Genomic DNA, 18,058 nt, shown 5'->3' with positions numbered 1-18,058 from the left:
CCCCCTCCAGGTGCCGGCGGCGGCGCCGTCCGTGAGGGGGGCACACCCCGGACACGCGTGCCGGGCGTTTGCAACCGCCACAACACTTCCAGACTTGTGAGAGGCCGCCTACGCAAGATTTGGCGGCATGCTAGCCCCCGGAGGCCGCCGGCCACAGCCGTAGACGCGCGAAGGGCTATCTGCGTAGAGGGAATTTTTCGGATACTTCTCCATCACCAAAAATTATGAAAAAATACCATCGCTCCTATAGCACATGTGCCCACATCGTGCAAAAAAACTCATGATTTTATCGCGCTCCGAGTATTTAGTAATATTGACGCCGCATCGTTACCGCAGAACGTCTACTACCGTGTCATCGCCGTCCGTGAGGGGGGGCCATGCCCCGGAGACGCGTCCCGCCTCTTCGGACATGCCACCACACCACCCCGCATGTATGAGGGCCCGGTGCAACGCTCCGGTGGCGTTGCTACCCCCAGTGCCCCCGTCCCGCCTAACCCTGTAGCGTTTGACCACGGGATCTAGCCCTTTGACTTTGCACGGACGGGCTTTGACCAGTGGACCTCCCCACCCGGTTGTGTTAGGTCAGCCCATAGGAACACTTTGGAGCAACATCCGGGCCAGACCCACAGCAAGATCCCCTCCGTGTAGACCCGACGCGTCCGTTTCCCCCTCCAGGTGCCGGCGGCGGCGCCGTCCGTGAGGGGGGGGGCACACCCCGGAGCCCCAAGACGGGCGTCTACGCTGCATGAACACTTTCACATATGCATCGGGACCCGTGCGATGTTTCGGTGACATAGCTACACCCCGAATCCCCCCACCAACCAGAATTCCTTTTGTGTCGACCGTTTCCCTCCTCCGTGACACGGCGATAGCGACGTTCGTAACGGGGGGCAATCGACATACCATCGGGTATGTTTTTTTAGATAAGGCATAATTATCTTATGCAAAAACAAAAACTAAAATAAAGTAAAAATAACAAAACAAAGTAAAAATTAAAAAAATAAGTAAAATACACGTATGCCGACGGCAAGGCCGTCGGCATATCTGTGCACACACGGAGGTTGTCCCACGGATCGATGACGTGGCGCGGCACACGAATCGATGACGTGGCAGATGGGCCTATGCCGACGGCCATGCCGTAGGCATACCTCTGCCACATATATGCCGACGGCCGCCGTTACCGCCCGTCGGCGTAGGGTCAACGCCGTCAAATGGTCAGCGCTGACCGGGCAGGGGGGGCCCGGGCTATGCCGACGGCCTGTCCTATGCCGACGGGCCCCGTAGGTGTATCTCGGGCGGTCCCGACGGCCTCGTCTATGCCGACGACCCCGTCGGCATAGATGGATGTATGTCGACGGCTATTCTACGCCTACGGCCTATCCTTGGCCGTCGGCATAAGTCCATAGATGCCGACGGGGGCCGTCGGCATAGATTTGGCCATCGGCAACCCCAGTTTTTCTGGTAGTGACATGACTGGCATTATTGAAGAAAATAGAGAAGTGCGGGGGTGCCCTGCGGATTTTTAATTAAAGAATAAGAAAAGCATGAGACACACATGTCAGATCCTGTGAAATGAGCCAATATGGTTAAATGTCACCCGGCCCATAAGAATGAAATATGCGCCGACCCGAACATGCCACTGCGCTCCACAAGAGCCCGTCCACGACTAACATTCTATGCCAATAAGAAATATTTACCAGCAATTTTCTCTTACTAAATGTGCACTTTACGCCAATTTCGGCCTCATGCGCCATTTGACGCAATAGGCCAGCAGTTTGTAGAAACGGGAGGAGATGCATGGAAAGCTGGGATATGCCCAGAGCATTGGGTTGATAAATACATAGATCCATACATCTCGTGCAAGGTTTTCTATGAAAAGTGAACAGGCTGGTGATGTGTGTGGCACGCATACGAACGTACGCCGGTAGACAAGGTGTTTTTTGTTTTTGCGGGAACCGGTAGACAAGATGACCTGGAAAGCAAATAAAAGTGAGCAACAGAAGGTTTATCTCCAAAAAGATGTTAGTGGCGTGCGTTGGTACACATATAATGCATTTATATGGGATATGAAGAACGTGATGCTTACCAGTCGCGTGCATGCATTCGGGGATTAGCAGCGGCTGGACACGTGTCCCCTCTCCCGCTGGTAACCGTTCCAATGGCGCCATCGTTTTTTTTTTGAACATCAGTACAGACACAAGCGCTCATATACACGCGCATACACTCATCTCTATGAACGCACATATACACACCCCCCCTGAATGCGCATCACCGGAAATCCTGAAATAAATCCAGGAATAAATGCGAGCACCAGGATTTAAACCCTGGTGGGCTGGGGATACCACAGCCCCTCTAACCATCCAACAACAGGTTGGTTCACGGCGCCATCGTTTTTTGGGAGATAGAGATTAATCATCTTGTTGCATGGCCGCGCTTGTGGTGCATGTGTGCATAATGCAGGAGTAACGTGCCCCTGGATGTAGCTGACACCCACATTCACCACCTCACGCCCGACATGGTGAATTATCTTCCCATGTATTGTTAGATTAGGCTAACTATGGAAAATTGTACCATCCATTGGGACTATGAAAACATACGTCGTTTTGCGTAAACATGCAGGAGCTTCAGTATGTGGTAATTTTTTTCTTCTCAAAAATATAGTATGTGGTAAATACATAACGGTGAAATGTATAGTACATATAGTTGACACATGATACATCCCGATTAAACGCCATATAAATTAGAACAATAGCAGGGCTACATATGCACACGCAGCTAATAGATACATACAAATGTGGGTGTCTATTTGCTTTACCTAACAAAGCTAGGCGGCAACAGCAACAGAACATGTAGATCGGACGAGCAGGTGGGTAGAGGACCGCATATTCATACGCTAACAAGAATGAAAACAAAACCAATTGTGCAATCTGGCATGACCATGGCCTAGAAAGGCTCGAGAGACCCGTCACCTGTCACTACCAGGGTGTAGCCCTGAAAATAGGACAAGTGAAGCACAGTTGTAAAGACAAGGAAGCTATCTCTATCCATCCATTGCCAGTAGGAACACAATTAAACAAAGGCATAAAAATGTCGATGCTTCTTTGGCAAGCGCCTTGCCAGTACACGCATTCACTCCTATTTAAGGACCTCCCCTCATATATCTAGCTCATTAAATTCGTTCCATAGTTCATACAGTGATCCTATAGAGCCTCTGCCATGGCAGACCACCTTCAAGTTCAGCAGCAACAACAACAGTTGGAGCTTCCAATGGGGTTCAGGTTCCACCCTACTGATGAGGAGATCATCACCTCCTACCTTGCCCCTAAGATTCTCAACCCAGCATTCGACGCCACAGCGATCGGTGAGGTGGACCTGAACAAGAACGAGCCATGGGAACTTCCCAAGAAGGCCAAGATGGGGGAGAACGAGTGGTACTTTTACTGCCAGAAGGACCGCAAGTACCCCACCGGAATACGAACCAACCGAGCCACAAAGGCTGGCTACTGGAAGGCCACGGGTAAGGACAAGGAGATCGTCAATCCACATTGCACGTCCATGCTCATCGGCATGAAGAAGACATTGGTGTTCTACAAGGGCAGAGCTCCCAGCGGGGAGAAGACCAACTGGGTCATGCACGAGTACAGGCTCGAGATCAACAAGCAGTCAACAACCGGCCTGCCCACTGCCATAGGAAATGCTGCTTCTATTAACATGTCTTCCAAGGTATTTAAACCTAGAGTATGGTAGTACGTAGTCAAACCATGAACATGGTCGTCCGTCCATACACAAGTACATACCTAGCTATTGACCATAATTTATTTGCACTGATTCAGTTTATGTATGTTGGCAGGAGTATGTGGTTTGCAGGATCTTCCATAAGAACGCTGGAAGTAGGCTTTCATCCATGGTGTCACATGAGGGCAACGGTGGTGCAACACCCACCGACAAGATCTGGTCGATGAGCATGGGTACAGATGGGGCATGTTGAAGTATTGATAATCAGATGATCCAAGACAACATATATATGTGTGTGGGCATTAATTAGTCATCCATCAGAAGATCCGTCGATATATACCAACATCTATATTGGTTTGCAGCCAATTTTATTTTTAGAGAGTTTGCATGCACCACATCAGAAGATCGGTCGATATATACCAACATCTATATTGGTTGGCTCGTTTGGCTTGCCTCTCTTGTGCTAGTGTTGTGTGTATGTGTATCGGCTTGTACATGCACCACATATCGGTGTATACCTAGCTACATTTGCATTGTAAACTTCCTAGGAGTGTACACCATGCATGTTTTAATCCTATATTGAATATACTAATTTGTTAAATTATAAATGTTTGACACTTTGACTAAATGTATTATCGTGAATTTGATTACATGTGTTTATTTATTTGGAAACAAATACTGGGCATGCACCATTAGTGGAAAACGGGACTTTAGTCCCGGTTGGCAACGACCTTTAGTCCCGGGTCACTAACCGAGACAACAAAATTGGGACTAAAAACCCCCACCCTTTAGTCCCGGTTGGCCATAACCCGGGACTAAAGTCCCTCCAAGTTGACGTGAGCGCGCGCCGGGGGCTGGAGGACCTTTAGTCCCGATTGGCAATACCAACCAGGAAGGTCCCTCGACGTGGCTGCGAGCTAGCGCTGGGGGTTGGAAGACCTTTAGTTCCGGTTGTGACATCAACCGGGACTAAGGATTTTGTGTTGGGTTTAGGGTTTTAAGTTTTATGGTTTATTTTTTCTTTCCATTTTGTGTTTTCCATTCAATTCTTTTTCATTTCAAACATATTTTACGCTACTATATACTGTACATGTTATGCATATAATATTATTTCTCATACGATCATGCATATATAATATAATTTCTCGTACGACCATATATTGGTATTCTCCCCTTTCAGATATGACTTCGTAAGCAAAAATCCAGTAATTTCCTCTTGAATTATAACTATGTGGTTCTCTGGTCAGAGCTTCTCCCGCATCTCTTCCATCTTTAAAGAAGGAGATCAATATGAATATATTAGTATATATATATATATAAACACTATTCTAATCACGGGATCAGAATAATATTCTGATCACAACCTGACCTGCCCCGCTAGTAGTACGTTAAAGTTCCCTGTGAACTCGGTTGAACTTCCGCCAACATTGCCCAAACGGGGCTTGCGATATACCGTTGGAAAGCTATGGACACCAATATCATGACCCAACTTAAATATTTGGCAAAATATAAGCGGTTTAAGAGCAGTTTTGAAAACTGTTTTTTCTTCGCATAAAAAACGTGAATCGTATTTTCGATCGCATTTCTAAACCATTTATCGAAATGAGGCATATAATATGGCGTTGGAAAGCTGCTGCAAAACCGCTCCTTCCATATGCTGAAAGTTTTTTCTAATTCCCTATGGTTAAAGAGTAATTTGAAAAAACGTAAAATTTCATAAACCAAACAACTGAGTTCGTTTTTTCGATGTCATTTCTGAACGGCTAATCCAATGGAGGCATACGATATGGTGTTGGAAAGCTTATGAAAATGCGCTACTTTTTCATCTTGAAAGTTTTTTCTAATTTTGAATGGTTTAAGAGTAATTTAGAAAATGGTCCAAGTCCTACCGAGTTCGTATTTTCGAGCTAATTTTTAACCGTGCGTCCGAATGCAGCAAATGATATGGCGTTGGAAAGCTTGAACAAATGCGAAACTTTTTGGTATGTATTGTTTCTCCCAATTCTTTACGGTTTTAAGTCAGTTTCGAATATGGCGAAAAACGTACTTTCGCCATAATTTCTACAAACTTTGTCGGAATTGGGCAAATAATATACCGTTGAAAAGCTACGGAAAATGCGAAACTTTTTCATGTTGATGGTTTTCTCTGATTCCTAGCCGTTTTCAAGTAATTCCGACAACGGCGGGATCACTCGTTCTGCCTTATCGCTAAACAGATTCTTTGAAAATGCACCGCGTGAAGAACCTGAACTTCTCGGTGCGTGTACCTGAACTCCACTCTGTTTTTCACGTGATTTTTTTGCTCGTAGATCTTCATCCATTGCTCGTAGCTCTCCATCTCACTCACGGGAATTGAGCGGGTGATATACCGATGGAAAGCTGCTGTAAACACGCAACTTTCCCGTGTTGATCATTTTTTCATACTCGCGACGATTTTGAAAGTTTTTCATCTGAAATTCATTCAGTGTAGTAGGTGAACTTCCTGCTGTTTTCACGTTGAACTTCTGTGACGTATTTTCGTTTGCAGTAGTTGAACTTTTGTGTTGTTTTCACCTCTATCACAAGAATTTTTGAACTTTCTCCGGCCGAGCACTTGAACTTCTAGCAAGAAAACTTTAGGCTTTGCATTTTCATTATTTTTTAAATACAAAATGCACACCTTGTACTACGTGAACTTCTGGCAGTTATCGATCTGAACTTCTGAGATCACGCATTCTGCCTTCATCGAAATAACAGAGTCTCCGAAAAAGCACTTCGTGAAGAGATTGAACTTCTGGATCAATTCTTTTTGAACTTCACTCTATTTTTCACGTGTTATTTTTTACCCGTAACTCCCCAACCACTTACCAGAATTGAGCAAATGATATATCAATGAAAAGCTGTTGAAAACACGCAACTTTCCCGCATTTATCATTTTTTCATACTTGTGACGGTTCAAAATAATTTTTTCATTACACAAAAATGTGTTTTAATTGGTATACATGAAACTTTTAAATTGTACATCGGAATGTAACATATAATATACCGTTGGAAAGCTTATGAATAGGAGCATCTTTTTCATATAGACAAACGTTACAATTTTTTGTCGTTTGAGAGTAGTTTTAAAAATGGAAAAAACAACGTCGTTTTTTGCCTGTTTTTTACATGTAATTGAAGGTTGGACGTCTCGCACTAGAGATCTTGAACTTCACTAGGAGGAGCACGTGAACTTCTTGCAATAAACTTTCTAAGCTTTTTATTTTCTATTCTTATATTCCTATCTAAAACACATTTCCTATACTAGTTGAACTTCCCGCTGTTTTCACCTTGAACTTCTGTCACATTTTTGTGTATACGTCGAATTACACACAATTGAAGGTTGAACGTCATTTTTTTGCCATTTTAAAACATGTAATTGGAGGTCGAACGGCTTGCAACAAATCCGATTTTTTTATATACTTCGAACTTCTCTGTTATTTCAGATTGAACTTCTTAGTCTTATTCTTAGAAAAAATATGTTTTCAAATAAGCATCAAACATTTTTTTAAATTGAACCTCATACTTTTATTTTTCCTAGAAATGGAAAGAATTTGAGTTTTCCATAAACATCAAACTACTCTTATTTTAATTTGAACTTCTTTAATTTTATTCTTTACTAACGAAGAAAACCTTTGTTTTTTATAAATATTGAACTTCTCTTTTTTTATATAATTTGGACTTCTTGGTTTATTTATTTTAGCATCAAAATATCCTAGTTTTCTCATAAATATTGGACCCTCTCCACATTCTTTTTCTAATTAATTTTTCTAAATTATTTTTTATTATTTTAATTTGAGCTTCCGTTGTGGAAACTTGTTGAACAAGAGGAACCTTTTGAATTTCTCGGTCTGTGCACTTGAACTTCTAGCAAGAAGAATTTTGGACTTCGCCTTTTTACTCTTTTTTCTCATACAAAAGGCACACCATGGAGTACATGAACTTCCATCTGTTGTCAATTTAAACTTCTCCATATTTCACTTTAGTAATGAAAAAATCTGAGTTTTTTATAGACATCGAACCGCTCTAACTTTTTTTGACTTCTTTGTGTGCTTTTTAGGATTGTGAAAATTGGAGTTTTGTTAGAAGCATTAAATTTCTTCATTATTTTGAATCGATCTTATTCTTTAGTAACCGAAGAAACCGAGTTTTCAAATAAATATCAAACGGCTCTGCTTTTTAAATTGAACTTCTTGGTTTTAATCTTTAGTATCTGGGAAAATCTGATATTTTTATAAATATTATACACCTTCATTTTTTTAATTAGGATGGTGTTATTCATTAGTAATGGGAAAAGTACTAGTTATGTAATAAACTTGTTTTGAACGGTATATACAAAACTTCCAAACGATTTATTTCGATATAGTAGGTGGACATTTTTATTAAACCAAATATATTCCAATTGAAAGAAGTTCTAATGTTCTTATAAACTTTTTTTGAAGTGCTCCGTTATTTTAATTTGACCTTCTTGGGGTTTTTTTAAACATGGATAATATTTTTTTTGTTACATAGTTTGAGCTTCTTTCCTGTTTTTTATTTGAATATTTTTGTTATCCTATTTCAATAATACAAAAATCCTTGGGAGATTTTTTACATCCATAACATTTTATTTGAATCTTTCAATTTATTAAATTTGAACTTCAAGAGTTAACATTTTTCTAGGTGACGCTTCATTTTCTTCTTTGTTATATAAACATGGAAACACTCTATTTTGTTAATTTGAACTTCTTGGTTTTACTTCTTTTTAGTAATGGGAAAACCCTACTTTAGTAATAGACATTGGACCTCTTCGTTATTTATATTTGAACTTCTTCGTTTGATTTGTTTTAGGAATGAAGAAATCCTAATTTTCTAAAAAATATCTAACCACTTCATTATTGAAAATTGAACTTCTAGTGGTTTTAGAACCGGGAAACATCATTTTTTAATAAACATAGGACCGCTCTGTTATTTTTAATTTGAAGTTTTTTTGTTTTTGTAATAAACATCGAACCGCTCCGTTAGTTTTAATTAAACTTCTATTTTTTTAGAAACAGGGAAAGTACGTTTTTATAGTCATCAAACTGAATATTTTATTTGTAAACATTAAAATATTAAAATTTAAAGTTAATCTTCTTGGTTTCTTTTTTAAAAATTGGGGAAAATGCATTTTAATAAACTTTGAACTACTCTATTTTTTAATTTGTACTTCTTGCTTTGTTTATAAATGTAAGATACACACGTTGTTGTTTCATTTTAATTTGATATTTTTTTAAACCAAAATAAGATGATACTCAGTAAACCACATAGGCCGGTACACACACAATTAAGTTATCTATTTTGTTCTTTTTTCAAACTAAAAAATGCGCTTCTCGGCCGACTTCACTGAATAATTTTTTACTTAATTCATTTTTTGTGTGCAGTGTTCTGATTTTTTGCAAACTTCCCCATTTCATGTCTCCAAACTATCTTTTTTAAATGTCCTTTGAACTATGTTTTTCCTAAATGCATGAACTGCTCAACAACACTCTTTGATATTGGGATTGTTGTATTTTTGAAACGTCTCTTTTGTATAACTAGATGGGTTTGGTAGTAACTCCCGTGAAATCAACACTCGTCAGTCAAAAAACCTTTAATTAAAATGTTTAAAAGAAAACTTTAACTAGTACGCTGTTTGCAGAATGCAAGTAGCATTAGCAGTACCCACGCATGTTCTTCTCCAAACAAATAGTATATTTTTTACACAAGGCTGTGCTTGTTTTCACGCCACACCTTTTCGTCCTTATCTGTACATCTTCTCTCCTAGAACTAACCACCACCACATGTTTATTCTTTGTTCTCCTTCCTCCTTTTAACTTTGTCTCTGCTCATGCTTAGCAACTGAACCCGCAAGCTAGAGATGATCATTTCCACTTCGGTTCAGGCGCCCGCATGACCGTGGTCAGAGCAACTCGGGAGGATCTTGGTGACGCTAGACACAAGCAGCGTCATCCTCGGCCTTGTACACCCCGCACTCAATCCCTGCCGAAGAAGGCCGTATCTCTTGACCTGCTACTTCTTCAGAGTCATGCACTAGTAGAAAACAGGGCTTTGGTCCAGGCCAGGTCAGCCCATTAGTCCCGGTTCAGTCCAGAACCGGGATCAATGGGGGCATTGGTCCCGGTTCGTGAGCCCAGGGGGCCGGCCGGGCTACGTGGGCTATTGGTCCCGGTTCATCTGGACCTTTTGGTCCCGGTTGGTGGGATGAACCGGGACCAATGGGCCTCGCTCCTGGCCCACAACCATTGGTCCTGGTTCGTGTCTCAAACCGGAACTAAATATTAGACCTTTAGTCCCGGTTTGAGGCACGAACCGGGACTAATGGGGTTGAGACCTTTAGTCCCGGTTCGTGCCACGAACCGGTACTAAAGGTCCCATTTTCAAACTCTACCCCCTCACCCCCGGTGGATCGCCTTTTCAGTTTAAAAAAAATAAAAGAAAATGATGGAAATGTCAAAAAATAAAAGAAAATAAGTTTTCCATGTGATATGTGGTCTAGTTGTTGGGAAAATTTGCAAATGTGAATTTTGACTTTATTTGCAAAATCTCTCTGAAATTTGTAAAAATGGGCATAACTTTTGCATACTAACTCGGATGAAAAAGTTTTTTATATGAAAAATCATCTACTCGAAAAGTTACATCCGAATTTAACCGGGGAACCCCGTTAAACATTTTCAAAATCCTCAAAAACCTAATAGAAAACAAGTTACGGGGCTTTTAAGATCTAGAGTGAAAAAAATCGAAAAAATTCAAACAGTGGGCAAACTATGGTCAAACTAATTATTCTAGAATATTAGTGTTACTAAATAATTATTTCAGTTATTTCAATTTTGGTCAAATCTGGTCAAACTGTGGTCAAACAATGGTTAAACTAATTATTCAAGAAATATTAGTGTTACTAAATAATTGTTGTTTTTTAAAACAATAGTTTCAAAATAAAACTATGAAACTGGGGGAGTGGGAGGATGGGTGACCGTTCGGGAAGTTAGATGATTTGGAATGATGAGGGGTGATTAGAGGATAAATTGAGAAGTGATGAGGGGTGGTGATTACAGACTAGAGGTTAAAAAAATTCAGAAATTTGAAAATAAAAAAAATATTTTTTTTCAAAAAAATCATAAAATTTCCTTTAGTCCCGGTTGGTGTTACCAACCGGGACTAAATGTGGAGCTCCACGTGGCCGCGCCCTTTAGTTCCGGTTCTGGATTGAACCGGGACTAAAGGTAGAGGCATTAGTACCGACCCTTTAGTCCCGGTTCCAGAACCGGGACTAAAGGCCCTTATGAACCGGGACTAAAGACCCTTTTTCTACTAGTGATGCAAGATGGAGCACGACATACTTGGCTTGGTGGGAAACATCACTACCGGCGGCCATGGCAACAACAACTTGGAGAAGATACAGGCATGAAGGTCACAACTTAGCCTAGGTAAGGTATACAGGCAAGCACTTGGATGGCCCCGATCCAGATCCTTGTTGGGGAAGCTCCAGGGGAGGAGCGGTGCGGCCTGGGGATGGTGGAGCAGCGCCCGCCGACGGTGGTCGGGAGGCCTCACGGAGCGTGCGGGGCGCCATGGGGAAGGGCGGCAGCGCGCTGGGAGGTACGGAGGCGGTGCATCGGGGGGCGGGGCGGCAGCTCGCTGGGTGGCCAGGAGCTGCGCGCCGTGGGGCTGGGCGGCGGTGGTGGCGCGCTTCGGGAGGGCGGCGACGGTGGTGGCCTGATTCTGGGCGGGTAGCCGCCGATCGGGATCGAGGGGAGGGGGGATTAGGGACGGGATCGAGGGGGTGGGGGGTTAGGAACAGGATCGAGGGGATGCGGGTCTGGGAACGGATCGTGGGCGCACAGGTTCGGCTAGTTCGGGAACATCTCATCGGGCCCTTATAAGGCGCGCCGTGATCCAAATAGTTATCCTGGAATTAGAATAGTGCTACTCTATCTTCAATATACCTCATATACCTCAATATGGGACTCCTCTTCTGTACTCTTGAGAGTATGTATTTTCATCCTCAATATACCTCATATACGCATTAATTATACCTCTTTATTATTCTCAATATACTTCATTAAATATTTTAAGATATCCCAATACGAGTTTTGTTGTAAAAATATCATCTGCGACGTATTTTTTGTAATATACCTTTTTCACGTACAAATACATCAGTATATACGTAAACATTTAAAAATATGTAGACTCACATGAATTTTTTCATGAAACTCATTTTAGGGTATCTAATAATTACTAATGAAATATATTAAAAATAATAAAGAGGTATAAAAGATTCATCTATGTGGTATATGAGGAGCGGGAGTACACAACCATTTTCCTATATATACCTTACCGGACTTTGTTAATTGTCTAACATTTTCTTCGCCGTCATTGTTTGTTTGCCCTTCGTCTCTTGGTTCTTACTCAAGTCCCTCACCGGAGTCGTTCAGAAATTGTAAGCCGCCATCTGGTTCATTCTTTTGGTTTTGGGAGGAGCGTATCATGTCGAAGATATCCTCTTGATGGTCTCTGCCGCTATTGTCCATAGCTTAACTAATCTAGAAGAAAGATAAAAAAAAATTAGTATTTAAATTAGAATGCATTCAATAAGCAAAAAATGAATCATAGTATGAGAAGAACAATACCGGAGATGCAATCAATACACAGCAATGCAACAATATGATGCATGAGTATGACATGGAGATATGATGGGTTTGATCTTATGCAACTAACACCAATTACCAAGGTGTGGGACAAGGTGACGGGTCACTGGTGGATCACTACCAACCTATACTAAGTATATAGGATAAGCAAGTAGGTAATAGTAAATAACACGCATACAAATGCAACAGAAAGCATGACATGACAGTAGGATATGTAGGGGTGGCCTAACACAGTGCTAAGTGTTATAGGTGGAGCGGGAAAATATCCCGGAATATTTTCCCGGCTCTAGGAATTTATCGGACAAACGATTCGAAGGGGAAGGTTCCATGTTTGCAGTGTTAGAGGCATGTGACGGGTACGTGGATAGGATATTCGGATTCGTCTTATTTTTCTGATCATTTTTCATATATCTAAATTATTTTTATCTGACTTATAGATTATTTGATATTAATTTTCCAAGTTTAAAATATTTTATGAATTTATTATTAAATCAAAAAATGAAAATATTGCATCAGCATGATGTCATCATGACATCAGCGGTCAACACAGTCAGTTGACTGGTCAAACTGATGTCGAGGACCCACCTGTCATACATATTGGGCTAAACAGGTTTTAAATCTGTACCTACTAATAAAAGAAATAGGTATTCTTAGTCCATTTTGCTATTTTATAGAAAACCCTTTATTGTTTCTGGCATTAAACCCGCGGTACATATTAAATGCTTTTTAAAATACTCATATCTTTTAAACCATAATTCTAAATTTAACATGTTATATATGAAATTTGATTAGAATAATATGTAGAATCTGAATATGATGTTATTTTACCTGTTAACAATTTTAAAAAATACTATCTAAGCTGCAATGTTAATCAACAATACATTATCCGTCTTTTTTTCATACCGGTACTGATTCAGATTAGGGATGAACACCCCAACAAAATCAGGATTGGACATGAAATTTAAAATAAATTTGCTAGAGGCACCCAATAAATAAGGATATGCATGAAAAGAAATAAAAGAACGAGCCAATAAATATGGGATGTCTGCTATAAAAGAAATAAAAGAAAAAATGCAGTGGAGATCCGATAAAGATGAGACGTGCATGAAAAAAGTTAAAAAAAGGAGGCATGCATGCAAAAATAAAAATAAAAGACAAGTTTGATAAGATATAAATAGTGAAGAAACACGGACCAATACATATTACATATATGGCAAGAAATAGTGATGAAATAGGGGCGCAAGTATCTGCGTCAGTAGGAGACCATACAAAAATGTTCTTTTCCAGACAAAATAATCTCTTTTATGATTAAAGAATCATGTATCTTTTTAAGAACATTTTTAACAACTCTTCGTGTATTTAAGAAATATGCATGTGCAAAAAAATGTTCAAGAGTTACCATAAGTTGGTGATTCTTAAACTTAAAACTGTCATTGATGCACACATGTCTCCGTAGTGTGCTAATGTGTCATCGTTTATTTTTGTCGTTTTTCTTTACTCTCCCGTAACAACACTCCGTTCCGAGCATGACATGAATAAATGCATGATCACTTACTCGTTTCTTTGTACGGATTAAATCTACACGCAAGCCATATTGAAATAGAACACATGTAGAATCTTAAACTGCGCTTTTATAGATTAAGACCATCTTTGTTTGTGCCGTAGCTACAAATTCTCAGATTATATACCATTTTTTGTAAATTAAGAGCGTGTGGTATTTTTTCCCCATTGCAACGCACGAGCCTTTTTGCTAGTGTAAACTCAATTAGCTAACTAACCTCCTAGGCCCAAATGTTAGTGTCTAAGTAATTTAATTAATTAATTTAATTAAGTTCTAATTAGTTTAGGGGTGGCCCCACTGGCAGTGAATGAGCGTTGCCTAGTCAGCCAGTTGACTGGGGGTCAATGGTCAGCTTGGCCGCGGGCCCTAGCTGCCAGCATCACTAGAGGTGGGATCGGGCGGTGCCATGTAGGCGGCGGCGCTGGAGATGCTCCGGTGAGCCGTTTTTGCGGCGGAGGGGCTCGGCTATTGCTAGAGTTGGCTGGAAACGCGGCTCCGAGGCCCATTTGGGATGTGGCCGGTCGTTTTAGAATGAGCGTTGTGTCGCGCGTCGCCCTATGGTGTTGGTTTGGGCGGGGAGTGGCGTCGAGCGCGGGCGGCTGTCGTAGGCGGGGCTCATCGGGAACGGTGCTAGGGGAGCAGGGGAGTGAGCTGGAGGGAACTACAGGGCCGCAGTGGTGCTCTGAGCATAATGGTGCGGTTAGACACAACCCACAAGGGCTCCAACTATGGCGGTGACGGAGCAGGGCAACGAAGAGCTCGGTCGTGTCGGCTACGGCGGCTAGAGGACGAGCGCGAGCTAGAGGAGGAAGAGGGAGGAGCATGGGCTCACCGGGGGCGCAAGAAGGCCCAACGAGGTTCGGGAGCAGCAGAGGACGACAAATTCGAGGGAGCTCGCCGGTGGTGGCCAAGGACGAAGATGATGCGGCAAGGGGGTGGATCTATTCCTTCGATCTCCGGGGCGGTGGCTGGCACCGGGACACCAAATCCTGAAAGTTATATACCCGCAACCTTTAGTCCCAGCTCCAGCCATGAACGGGGACTAAAGATCCTTTAGTCCCGGCTCCAGCCACGAACCGAGACTAACGGCCAACCTTTTCGGCGGCCAAAATTCCGCGCGGGAGCTGAAATATTTAGTCCCAGTTGATGGTTGCAACCTGGACTAAAGGTGTCTTTCAATTAATTTTCATTTTAAAGAAGCTATTCGACAGATTCAAGTTTACAGATTGAAATTAATTCTTGTAAAATGCATAACAATTTGAAAACTAAACCAAATGAGTTGATTCAAATTTTTTGGATTCATCTTGAAGATTTCTATCAACTAGTATCATTTTGACATGAAGTTGCATAATTAATTTTGCACTTATTAATTAAATACATAATTGAAGACATTATTTTAAACTTTAAAAATTCATATGTTCAGTTATGTTATGCCAAATGGATAAAATAAGATGTCAAATTGTTTATCTTAACATAATCTACACATTCATATTTTGTTTCGAAATAATTGCATTGATTAACTCCTCTGTATAATTAAATACTAAAATTACAAAACAATTGAAAATTTATGACTTAATAAATAATTATTCAAAAATCATGTTTCAAATGCCAAAATGCCCTAGCTTTTTGGTTGGATTCCGATGCTCTAGAGTCCACCTAGGAACAACTAAGACACATATATACCCTAACTCTTACAAAGATTTCATCCGGTTTGTCCGAAGTGGGACTTTGTAGCTACAAGTCTGAAAACTCACTAAAGAGAAAGTGATGACGGTGAAACCAGTCACATCCCAGAGTGGGATCTTGGGGTATAAAACTTTTTCTTCGTGTATGTTCCTTTCTTATGATTGCACCATAATCATGGAGAATTTTCATCATTTAACAGGATGCTTGGGTCAGTCTTCACTATGAAGGGAGGAATTTCATCAAACTTATTATAATCTTCTGACATGTTTGTCTTGTCCTTCACTCCCACGATGTTTCTTTTCCCTGAAAGAACTATGTGGAGCTTTGGCTCATCGTATGATGTATTCGCTTCCTTATCTTTTCTTTTTCTCGGTTTGATAGACATGTCCTTCACATAGAAAACCTGAGCCACATCATTGGCTATGACGAACGGTTCGTCTATGTACCCAAGATTGTTGAGATCCACTGTTGTCATTCCTTATTGCATGTCTACCTTTACCCCGCCTCCTGTCAGATTCACTCAGTTGCACCGAAACAAAGGGACTTTAAAAGAAGGTCCATAGTCAAGTTCTCATATCTCCTCTATGTAACCATAATATGTGTCCTTTTTCCTATTGTTGTTTGTTGCATCAAAGCGGACACCATTGTTTTGTTTGGTGCTCTTTTTATCTACATCGAGATCTTTAGATGTCTTCTAACTCTAGGGCTAGGAGAATGAGATTGTCTTGATGTCCTCTCTATAGGCTAAACCCCTCGGCTTATATATACGCCGAGTAGGCTATCTAGGGTTACATGGTTGGCATCTTGTCATGGAGGCGGCGGAAGAGGTCTTGGAGTGTACGACAAGTCTTCGGTAGATGCAATCCTAATCTTCTCCCCAGTGTGTGGCCCTCAGAGTCCATCTTGCTAAGAATGAGGGCCCTTCGGCCCAGCCCGAAGTACATGGACGGGCTAGGTTAGTACCCCCATGCCCAGGACACCGTCAGCGAGTACAAGGGGATTGAAAACCCTCTTGCCTTAATTAGGTGCAACTATTTGCTTTGTGTGTGTGTGTGTGCAGGTACCGCTTATCTCATTCATGTTACATCTCCTATTTGGTTCGATAAACCCTGGTTCTTAACTGAGGGAATTACTTTTCGCTTCTACACTACATAAATGTCAACATTATCATAAATAGCACCCCCACAGTTCAGACTTTTCGATGAACTGGATGGGGTATGAACTCGATATAAACCACATGGATTGACACTCGGTGTATTTTATTGAAATCGTGACATTAATTTTTTGAAAAGCTACGTCAATGACTCTTGTCTTCAATAAATGTTGTGTGAATGTGTATAGGGGATGGTATATCCGCATATAAATTATGCTCGATACTTTTAAAATCGAAGTATAGGGTAATTGTAATGCTCCTTTTATCACCTTAGGTCATCGCCCTGTAAGTTTCGTCCGTGGAAATAAATCTTGTAAATGTAGTATTGCTAGGATTAGTTGCATTGGAACACACATGCTATTCTTCACATTAAATATTCGGATCTAGTCATTGTTGTCATGGTATGTGATTATAGATGAATTAACAAGGTGCTTGGCTTGTTAAGCTCATGCTCGTTAAGGCTCAACTCGTTAAGCTTAACGAGAAAAAAAAATCATGTTCAACTCTGTTCGGTTAAAGCTCGTTAAACTCATGAGTGCTCATGAGCACTTGTTAACAGACTACGATGTGCCACAGTCTACAAAATGAGTGTATGGGTGTAATATTTATGAAGGACCGTGGTGACTATAGAAGAATGCGAATTAGCTTACCGCCTACTATTGGTTGGAATGGGTCGATTACATTGACTAGATGTGTCAAGGTACCATAAAAATATGTCGTGTAAGATAAAAATATGTGACGTGGTGTACTAACGAGCTTAACGAGTTGCTCATGAAACTCGTTCGTTATGCCCGTTAAGTTTAACAAGATGAAATTAGTGATTGACTCTGTTTATTAAAAATTGAGCTACGGGCTTAGCAGTCCGAGATATCGAGAGCTTGTTATGCTCGTCAGCTATGAGCTTTCAGTCCAGCCCTATATGGGACCAAGCAAAAAGAAAAGACCCCGAAATGAATGAGAGATACACTCAAAAGGATAATCAAAGTAAGCGTATTCCCCAAATATACGCGTGTACTAACACATGTAGACAAGGAAGAAATTAAAGACGCCCTAAATTACTGCCACATATAGAGAAAATGATACGGAATTAATTTACTAACCAATCAATCAAAAAAAAAATGCATCGGCATAATATCTTCCATGGTATATAAGCCGAGCAGAGCAGAGGCCCGTGGCCAAAGCCCAAAAAGACCAGCAAGAGAGACAGACATGGACACGGGGCTGGAGGTCTCCGGCGAGGTA

General features: G+C 41.2%; 1 protein-coding gene across 1 annotated transcript; it reads left to right on the top strand.

The window, feature by feature from the left end:
• Window positions 1-3,188: 3,188 nt before the first annotated feature.
• On the top strand, window positions 3,189-4,320 carry LOC125547897 (NAC domain-containing protein 100-like). The gene is made up of 2 exons (XM_048711637.1): window positions 3,189-3,723; window positions 3,851-4,320. The coding sequence occupies exons 1-2, from the start codon at window positions 3,217-3,219 to the stop codon at window positions 3,986-3,988; spliced, it is 645 nt and encodes a 214-aa protein (XP_048567594.1). The 5' UTR covers window positions 3,189-3,216; the 3' UTR covers window positions 3,989-4,320.
• Window positions 4,321-18,058: the final 13,738 nt, after the last annotated feature.

This window comes from Triticum urartu, chromosome 3 (genome assembly GCF_003073215.2).
Source record: "Triticum urartu cultivar G1812 chromosome 3, Tu2.1, whole genome shotgun sequence".
Taxonomy (NCBI): Eukaryota; Viridiplantae; Streptophyta; class Magnoliopsida; order Poales; family Poaceae; genus Triticum; species Triticum urartu.
The sequence above is the reverse complement of the archived record's forward strand: the minus strand, read 5'-3'. Positions and strand labels throughout refer to the sequence as shown.